Raw genomic sequence first — 10,162 nt, 5'->3', positions numbered from 1 at the left:
AAGCAGCGGAGAGCGAGAGCTCCGGGCTGCCGGTTCTGGGATTAGACTCGTCTCGTCGTCGCTGCTGCCTTCGCCCAATCATTGCGCGGCCAGACAGTTTTTGGGTGTCCCGGTCGACGCCGTCGGTGCAACGCAGATAGGGTCGTGTCTGAGACGGGTCGTGGGGCAGCGTGGTCGTGTGAGAGGGGGCTCCAGTGGTGGCGTAACCCAACAATAAAAGGGGAAGATGGTGCCTCCTGCGCCTACCTCGTCTCCGACGGAGTGTGTGTGCGACGCACGCCACCCGCACACACAGAAGACACTACACAAGGATACCGGATGCTTGCATAAGAGAACATTGATATTTTGGGAAAGAGAACAATTTTGTAAACCGGGAAAGCGATGTGCTGCATGTGCCCCATCCCATCAAAACAGGAGGCATGATGCTGTACATTTGGGACGTTTAATGCCGAGAACATGCTCAATTACCGACAAGGGTGCCAAACATTGATGTAATGGTTACCACTTGCCATGGATCCTCAAAAGCAGATCATAAATTAATCTTAAATGATTTTCAGATAATCTTAATTTTAGAACTTTCGTGACTGCAGGAATTATTATTTGGTTCTTTCGGTTAAGTCACGTCTAAAGATAAAATAATAAATTAAATTAAATAATAGAATACGACGTTTCGATTGCAACACAAGCAATCATCATCAGGTATAATGAAATAGCGACATAATATCTAACCAGAAAACTATAGACAGACATATTAGCAGACAGATATCACAAGATACATACATAGCGAGAGCAACACAGGTGACAGAGAGGGGTGATCGTCTCTGTGGGGTGGCCTTAAATAGACAGAGGGGGGGCGGAGGCAGAGAGAGGGAGGGGGGTTAGAAAAAATTAGCATATCAATGAGTGGTCCAAAAGAAAACGTGGTGCTGCGAGTACGATGGCACAGCAAGCAAGCCTGAAAATCAGGAGAAAGATACACTAAAATTAAATAACCTAGTAAAATATCGAAATGTAATGTAATACGATTTCGATATTTTACTAGGTTATTTAATTTTAGTGTGTCTTTCTCCTGATTTTCAGGCTTGCTTGCTGTGCCATCGTACTCGCAGCACCACGTTTTCTTTTGGACCACTCATTGATATGCTAATTTTTTCTAACCCCCCTCCCTCTCTCTGCCTCCGCCCCCCCTCTGTCTATTTAAGGCCACCCCACAGAGACGATCACCCCTCTCTGTCACCTGTGTTGCTCTCGCTATGTATGTATCTTGTGATATCTGTCTGCTAATATGTCTGTCTATAGTTTTCTGGTTAGATATTATGTCGCTATTTCATTATACCTGATGATGATTGCTTGTGTTGCAATCGAAACGTCGTATTCTATTATTTAATTTAATTTATTATTTTATCTTTAGACGTGACTTAACCGAAAGAACCAAATAATAGATTTTCAGATAGTTGAGAAAATGCATTGCAATTACCATTATCCCACATAAAATGTGGGCATGTTCTTTTATTTACTGAATATACAATTCAGATATATGCGATGTTTGATGTTACTTTTGTTGCATGATTGAGAAAAAAATGCCATCCTGTAAGGTTTCACCTTTACAAGAAATTGCCATGCATTACCCATGACCTATATTTGTATTACAATGATACCAACTAGAATGAATTGGAGCCAGTGTTGCGACCAGATTTATTCATTCATCTTGCGGTTGACAGAAAAATATCCCGTGGAAGCTTGTGTAACTGCCCCCAGGTGAATGAAACATGTAAGGGCATTCGTTGTTAAAAACAGAAACACGCAACGATTAAGACTTTCAACAACTTTTAATGTTCGTATTTGCAAAATTTGTTCAGGGAAACACTCTTTGCATTTACTCGTGTCACAATGTAAAACTGTTCTTTTGCGTAAATATTCGTGCGTTCAGTTTGCTCATTTGTGTATATTAATGTACGGTGTTTGTGGGCATGTTAGCATGTCAGTATATTACAGAGTGCAAGTATTCGAGGGTGTAATCACGTGTTTAAGAGTACAAGTTTAATTTCAGGCGTATATGCATGTGTGCATAAGGTGTTTGTGCGTTTCTGTTAGTGTTGCAATACACTGCTCCAATAATAAACTCATCACAAAGCATACATCACAGCTCACGGAAACAGACTTCACCACACCCACCCAGGGGCCCCAACGTGCTCTGCCATGGGTTTGGCCTTAGGCAACCTATTGTTCACAAACTCGGAGAACTCACTATGAAGAGCAATCGCCCAAAGGGACTAACGGACGACACAGCACCAAGCCTAATCTATACGACACCGTGCTTCCACAATCAGCTTGGGAATTTAATAGTATACAAGCAGATATGCCACATTTATTACGATCAATAATTATCACTATTTAGGAATGGATCAGAGTGGCAAAACAGTATAAGTTAATCTAGGAATGCCAGAGTCTCAAGAATTATGTTTAGGAGGACCTTTGCTTTGGGAAGTTTGATGAATATAACGTATTTTATTATTGTGTTTTTTAGGAAGTTGGAGCGTCTGGAGAAAATAGCATCTGCAATTGTATAACAAGCTCTGTTAAACATACAGATATTATAAAAAAAACGTTCCTTACTGCTTAACCTACATTTCCTAAAAGTATAAGGCATATGTGATTAGGACAGAGCCGAAAGCACTTCCCCAGAACTGGAATATTTGGGCAGTGAATGCAATTTTCAAATAAGAACCTTATAAGTTATGCAATCACATTAACAATTATCTTGTCTTGATGATGAAGGGGACATTGGGTCTTACATGAGGGATGTCACAAATAAGAACCTTCAAACGATCCACAGGCCGTGTATGCCTCTATACTGTTGATTTGCATCATATGCACCACGCTGCATTGGACCATTCTAATGTGGACCTCATATCAAGGATCATGACGAAGAGCCCAGTTTTACACAGCACAATGAACTCACAAGTCAGTACAGGGTTCATCGCAACTATGAAGTAGTCACGGTTGAGTTTTTTCTGAAGTCTTCATCTAAATTTCCTGCCAATCCTTTGGAATGATCGGTAAATGGCGAATACATGTATATTTGTATCATAGCATGTATGAATAACATGGTATGGATATAATGGTGATGGATAAGCATTATACAATGCTTATTACAAAACATGGTTATCATGGGAGAAATATTAAATGACTGAAATATTCTTTACGTTTCCCTTTAACTACTTAACTCAATATTAATCACATTGGACCTATTTAGTAAGATAGGGAAACGGGGTACGAGGCTGTTGAATAGCCATATTTTGAACAAACCCATTCTGATAATTACAGGTCTTTATCTTTAAAAACAAACATTCACACCGAATCCATATATATTTTTGTATCTATTGTTTTTTTTCAATTATGTGTGGAATGCAACCAGAAATTTCACATTTGCCGATTTGATTGGCTGCTGCCTGCTGGGTCATGCAACCCCTATGTAATCTTGCTTGGAACTTCCTGAAATTGTACAGTATCTAAACTATGAAACAGATCCATTTCACTTGACAACAAATAACTTCACATTCAACACCACGAACTATTTCAGTTTTAAACAGTTTTTATATACAAAACATTGACTTCAGCTTCTTTCCCGACGTCATAAACCTTTCCAATTTAAGCGAATGGATCTTGTTAATATTTCCTATTGTGCTAATTATAATTTAACGTAATGCTAATAACACTGATTCTATTTCAGTGAAGATGATTAATTGTAATTTTGGAAACCATAACTAAAAACTCCACTGGTGAAGCCTCTTCATCTGGGGCCTTAGTCAAGGCTCCTTGGTCAAGCCCTCACTGTTTGAAACAGGTGTTAAGAGGCCTTGCTCTAGCACTTTGGGCAAGGCCTAGTATTACAAGCATGGCCCAGTACTAGGTGACAAACTAGTTTTGGAGACACTGATCTAGTATTAGATCATTTTTCCTGAAATTGCAGTGTGCAGCATGGTACTCGAATCTGCATTCTCGACAATGAAACTTGGTATGGTATAAGAAATGTTTAATAAGCATTGTCCTAGTACTATTATCTATGGGACATGGCCTAGTCCTATGACTTAGAACTTAGAAGCCTTGGCCTAACACTCGAGGTTTTAGTGTGGGCCTTGTGTTAAACACAAAGTATTATGGCCTGAGCATTGAGACCTGGGATCCACTCCCAGGCCCTTATAATCAAGGCCTACTCATCAGGCTTGCGTTTTGGTTTCTTGGGGTTGCGGGAGCGGCTCTTAGCTTTGCAGAGTGGGCAGATGGGCGCGTTGCGGTGGATTTGCTGGTGGCACGAGAGGCAGGCCTGCAATGAGAGAGTGTGCACCATCGTTCATGATGCCTGCCAACTATCGGAGACATGGAACATCGATAGACATCCCAGGGACTAATGACTTTTACAATTCATATAAATACTCTTTGGGTACTTTTTGGTTCTTTAGGTAAAGTCACGTAGGTATAAAAAAAAAATCACGACGTTTCGATCGAAACACAAGCGACCATCATCAAGTGGAACAGATACAGCAGGAAAACTGCTGACATACATTCACAAAACATGTGTGATGTGTACAAACTACCATGGTAGCCTCTTGGGGAGGGGTAAATCCAGAAGTAGATTGATTATGACAAATGCTAATCATTAAAATTATATGAAAATTGCATGTTATATTAAAGCTAACTGAACAAAAAAGTTAAAACAAAACATACAAACAAGTGTAGAAGCAAGAAAAATAAAAAAAAATATATGCTTCTTGAATTAAATAGCAAACCTGAATTGCAACAATTCATTCAATCACTAGGAGGGGACGAGTCATTACATGCATAATTATTACGGAAGCGTGAAAAACTGAGCATTTGATAAAACCTGCATTCACTAACACCCTAGTTACACCACCTGCAGTCTCTCAACCTGTTATACCATAACTCGCTATTGTTTTGACCCCATGTCCCCAGCACCTTCATGGGGGGTGGCTGCTGTCGGAAGGAGGCCCCCCCACGAGCATCGGGTTTGCGCGAGGCCTGCAGTTGTTGGGCGGCAGCAGCAGCGGCTGCGAGGGACTCGGGGATGGGGGGCTCTGGAGGGTCTGTGTGCCAGTCAGCCTTCTGCTTCTCAAAGTACCTGTATGCAGCAAAAGGGACCAGCACCAAGGGTCATTCATTCACTCACCAATACATACAAAGTATTCCCTTCTGCTTTTAAAGTACTTGCAAGGCGAGCCTAATGTTTACTCATTCACTTACTCTTACACAACATCATGCATTTAAAATGTACTCATCAATGCAGGTTGTTGTGATTAGTGATGGAATCTTTATGGTGGTGCCAATTTAGCAACAGCTTGTCTTCCTCGTCGGGTGGAATCGTAAGTGCGGTGGCATTGTTGGTATTTCATCCTAGTCAATGTGGTGCCCATTCTGGGTTATTCTGATTGGTGTTACAAGTGCAGTGTTGTTATGAGTGCAGTGCCCATACTAGTGAAAGCTTATGGCTATTTGGGCAGATCTACAGTGTCAGAAATCCTATTTCATCTTCAGTGCCGTATCATCATTGGCACAGTATATACGCTATAGAAGTGCTCGTTGGGGAGAGGTCTGTGTTGTCATAGGTCTAGTGTCATAATTGTGGTGTTACCTTAAGTGTGGTGTTGTCACAAGTATGGTTTCTTAAGTTTGGTGTTGTCTTAAGTGTAGTGTAGTACCTATAGTGTTGTCATAAGCATATTATCACGTGTGGTGTTTTAGCTGTGGTGTTGTTCTAAGTGTAGTGTTGTTATAACTATGGCGTTGTACATGTGGTGCCGTCACATATGGTGTTGTTGTAAGCGTATTGTCTGGATTATGTGGCGCTCACTCTAGTGACAGCTTGTCATCCTGGTCCGGGAGGTCCGGGAGTCGCTCGGCCCCAATCGCCGCTCTCAAGGCATCCATGCTCTCGCGGAGCGGCCTATATTCCTCGTGGAGGCGCCGGGTCGAGTCCAGTAGCCGCGACAGCTCGCTTTCCGACTGCTTGATGGTGCTCTCCATCTGAGAACCACCAGCATGGGAAGAACACCACCAATATACCAACCATGAAACCACAACCACAATGGCATCACGAATGCAGCAAAATCGTTCATCTTTTCTCATAGCAGGAAGGCTGATTTGTCATTAATATTTGGAAAATCACTTGAGGAAAAATATGTATAACGTAAAGGCAACCAAGCTACTTAATTTGAATAGCCATTTATTTGTAACTAGCCTTTTGCCTGTCCAAGGACTGGTGTATTGCAGTAAATCTGAAACTTGCAAGCAAAAAGCAGACCACAACGTGATATTCATTGCATTAATGCGTGTGCAATTTGTAAGGGCACAGTGACACAGACCTATTTCATTTTAAGGTTATAATCCCTTATTCATCAGGACGTACTTTTAACTTTGATGTCTCAATAGTGTTACGGAGATCGCGTGACGTGAGGGTTCTGCCTTTGTCGTGAGGGTTGTAAGTTGACGCCCAGGAAGGGGGAGGAGGCGCCTCGGCCCCCCATGTGGAATGAAGTCAGCCGATAATTATTATGAATGGGGGGGGGGGGGGGGGTGTCCATTTGGAGGACGTCACCTTATAATGATTATTAATGAGGGGGGTCCATGTGGAGGACGTAACCTGTTCATGATTATTAATGGCGGCTGGTCGACGTGTAGTGACGTCACGAGCGTTGCACACAGACATTCTTGGCTCATTATAGTAGGTAATAATGGGGGGGGGGATGTCCATTTGGAGGACGTCACCTGCTCATGATTATTAATGAGGGGGGCTGTTCGATGTGGAGTGACGTCACTTGCGCATGATTATTAATGAATAGTGGGGGGTGTGTCCATTTAGAGGACGTCACCTGATATTGAATATTAATGAGGGGGGCTGGTCGATGTGGAGTGACATCACGAGTGTTAAGGACAGACATTCCTGGGTGATTATAGTAGGTATAGCAACAAAACCGCTTTTTAAAGCAATGTTTCCTTCACATATCCATCTCTCCACATTAACGATTTAAGTATTTCTAACACAAACCATAAACTTCACAGCCTTCTAGGAGTACGTAATTTCAGGAGTATTATTTCAAGACAAGCAAATTCTAAAACAGTTTCAACATAAGAGTATTTAACCTGCAGTCTTGAATTCAAATGAAGCGTTCCTAAATTTGAATCGATGTTCTCTGCTCATTCTTCATTTAAATGACTCCTCTTTACATCACATGGGACGTGTTTCCAATCAAAAATCATGCATGTGCAGTGTGTAAAAATATAATTTGCATTTAAACGAACACTGATAAACATGGAGATATGGACTGCAGTAGACTGTAAAGACTGCAATTTAATGAATAGTTTATATAAGAGAAAGCAACCCTTAATGACCCTCTATAAAAAAACGAGTGAACAGAGTGCAAGTGAGTGTTTAGTGAGATGAGTAAGCATTGTGAAAATTTCAAATTGTTTCCAAGTAAATATTGTTCAAAGTTATTTAAAAAGGGGGCTATTGCATGAGTGAATACACATTTATCGAAACAAGGAGCCAAGCAAGTATTGTGTATGTGTGTTATGAGCAAGTACTTAAGTAGTGTGGCATTCCACGCATGAGCATGTTGTGCAAACGTTGAACGAGAGCGTGTTGTGTTAGCAATTTCACGGTATAAATGTGATATTGGTATGGATGAATGTTGTGAGTACACCAAGTAGAGGATTGTTGTGTGCTTTGTGCAAGTGAACATATTTTGTGGGTGAGCATGTTGAGTAAGCCCTGAACGAATGGGTGCATGTTGTGTAAACGAGTGATTGTGTCTGGTGTGAATGAGGGAGCGAGGCCTGTGTGAATGAGTCATTTTAAAATGAGCAATCAGGTTCTGTTTAAACGAGTACACGGGTGTTTGTGTAAATAAGCAAATAGTGTATGATGTTATTGACAAGCGAGCCTACTGTGTCAACGAATGAGCATGCATTGCGTAAAAATGAACACGCAGTTTGTGTAAATGGCTAAGCGTGTGTGCAAATGGACAAGCAGATGTTGTGTGGGTGAGCAAACTGCACCAGGTTGATGTCAGCGTGAATTAGACGGAGTTCCTCCACGTGTGCCATCTTCTCCTGGAGGAGCAGCTCCAGCTCCTGCCGAAAGTCGCGCAGGCGCCGTTCCTCTCCCTCCAGTGCCGAGAACTCGCCTCGCAGGCGCGCCTTCACGCTCTCCATCTGTACCAGCTTCCCCCTGCCCCATCACCACCACCACCAACAACAACAACAACGTGATCCGCCGTCACCGCCATCAATACAAACGTCAACACTATCACCTCACCATAAAGGTTCGAGTTCACGTCTCTAAATCTGCATCAACTTGCCCCTGCCCCCATTTTCAACACCCCCATCACTGCCATCAACACCACTAAGATCATCATTAAAACCATCACCATCTGCCCCAGGAGGCATGCCTTCACACGCTTTATTACCACCAACTCCCCTCTGCATCATCTCCATTTACACCATCAAAACTACACCGGCACCTCACCCCAAGAAAATCGTTACTACCCAATTACAGCGATACCTCGACTTTCGTCCACTTGACTTTCGTCGCTTCGCTCTTTCGTCCGATTTCATCCCAAACCTTTCACGACGTTCGCGCCACGTGCCATCTTTTTCGTTCAGTCTTTGAATAGAAGCCGTTCAGTGAACATCTCTTATATTTGTGTTTATTCATATATTAATACTGTACTTATTTCCGTGATTAGACTGTCAACAATTCAAATAAAGGCTCTGCTTCGTCCATTTTTACCAGACGGAAGTGCAAGGTATTACTGTACTCAAAATTACCCGCAAAATTACGAAACGTAGCAAACATCGCCCCCTATTGGCACACTAATGCGTGAGGTGACTCTTGCAAATGAGACCATCCTGGGCAGTGCTGGCCTGGTTAAAAAAACTAATTGAACGAATGTTTTCCACGAAAAGCGATCTCCACACACACCCACTGCCAAATTAAAAACATATACACATCACCACACTCACACAGAAAAGCACGTACACACATACACACACGCATGTCAACCCAGCACACGCGATGACATGTATACAGTCCGCAAAACCAGCAGCCACAAACATGCACATAAATATACACCAATACACACTACCCACACACCACGACCTGACCCACCACACATGCACACCACCACCACTCGCCTGATCTCCTTGATGCTCTCGAGTTTACACAGAACCTCCTGCTCCTCGTCCATGTCTTAGCTGTGGCACAAACACAGGCAACGCGCCGGGGGTCAGGGTTCTCGCAGAGTAAGGTCACCGAAGTCCAAGTAAAAGGGGTTCGGGTAAGGCTTAAGGGATAATGTTCGGTTTAGGGTGGAATTCGGGTTATAACGGAATGAAGTCTAATACTGGGGGCGATGGCTTAGCCTATAATGGTTGTGGGATGGGGCTTATATTGAACCAAAATATGTATTTATACGGGAGGAATCCGTTGAGCTATTAAGCTCTTTTTCACACGATAGCGGGTCGGGATGGGATTGAGGTCAAGGTTACCGCTATGGTTAAGGTTAGAAGAGATTTAGGCCATCGTTTTTTTTGCTCGAACAGTTTTACCGTCTAGGCCAGGCTTAGCAGGGTCACCGCGCTGTGGTCCAATAGCGCTATGCTAAGGTTTGCCGCTGTGGCTTAAAGCCGGTGCTATGATGAGGCTGGGGTTTACCCCGGTGGCGCAAGGCTCGGGTGTATGTCCAGGCTGTGGTTATGCCGCTCTGCTGGGGTGACCGCCGTGTTTATGAACCCAAGCGAGCAGCTCCAGCTCCTTACGCGAGTCCCTTTGTTAGCTGCGGCGACACGCGGTTTGCGCATGCGCGTGATGAGACCCCCCCCCATCACCCCCACCCCACCACCACCAGACACAGCAACGGAAGTGCGCGGAAATTGAGGGGAAGGGAGCGGAAGTTGGCGGAGATTGGAGGGGTTTAGGGGAGGGAGAGCGGGGGGGGGTGAGCAGGGGAGGTTTAGGGGAAGGTCAGGGGGTGAGGGGAGGGTGAGCGGGGGGGGGGTTGAGGGGATGGTGAGCCGGGGGGAGGGTGAGCCGGGGGGGTTGACGGGAGGGAGAACTGGGGAGGGTGAGGGGAGGGAGAGTGGT

General features: G+C 43.6%; 1 protein-coding gene across 2 annotated transcripts; it reads right to left on the bottom strand.

The window, feature by feature from the left end:
• Nucleotides 1-1,810: 1,810 nt before the first annotated feature.
• On the bottom strand, nt 1,811-9,896 carry ZC4H2 (zinc finger C4H2-type containing). Of its 2 annotated transcripts, none has more exons than XM_078856799.1 (6): nt 9,838-9,896; nt 9,214-9,273; nt 8,077-8,248; nt 5,870-6,042; nt 4,978-5,140; nt 1,811-4,327 (listed from the first exon to the last, which is right to left on the bottom strand). In XM_078856799.1, exons 2-6 carry the CDS (start codon nt 9,264-9,266, stop codon nt 4,214-4,216), a joined length of 675 nt encoding a protein of 224 aa, XP_078712925.1. In that variant the 5' UTR covers nt 9,267-9,273; nt 9,838-9,896; the 3' UTR covers nt 1,811-4,213. The 2 variants fall into 2 exon arrangements, with proteins under 2 accessions (XP_078712925.1, XP_078712924.1); XM_078856798.1 differs by having other exon boundaries at nt 9,734-9,883.
• Between the last annotated feature and the right edge of the window lie 266 nt (nt 9,897-10,162).

The sequence above is a fragment of the Lampetra fluviatilis genome, chromosome 5 (genome assembly GCF_964198595.1).
Source record: "Lampetra fluviatilis chromosome 5, kcLamFluv1.1, whole genome shotgun sequence".
NCBI classification, from domain to species: Eukaryota; Metazoa; Chordata; class Hyperoartia; order Petromyzontiformes; family Petromyzontidae; genus Lampetra; species Lampetra fluviatilis.
Note: the sequence above shows the minus strand (reverse complement) of the source record. Positions and strands in the feature narration are given on the sequence as shown.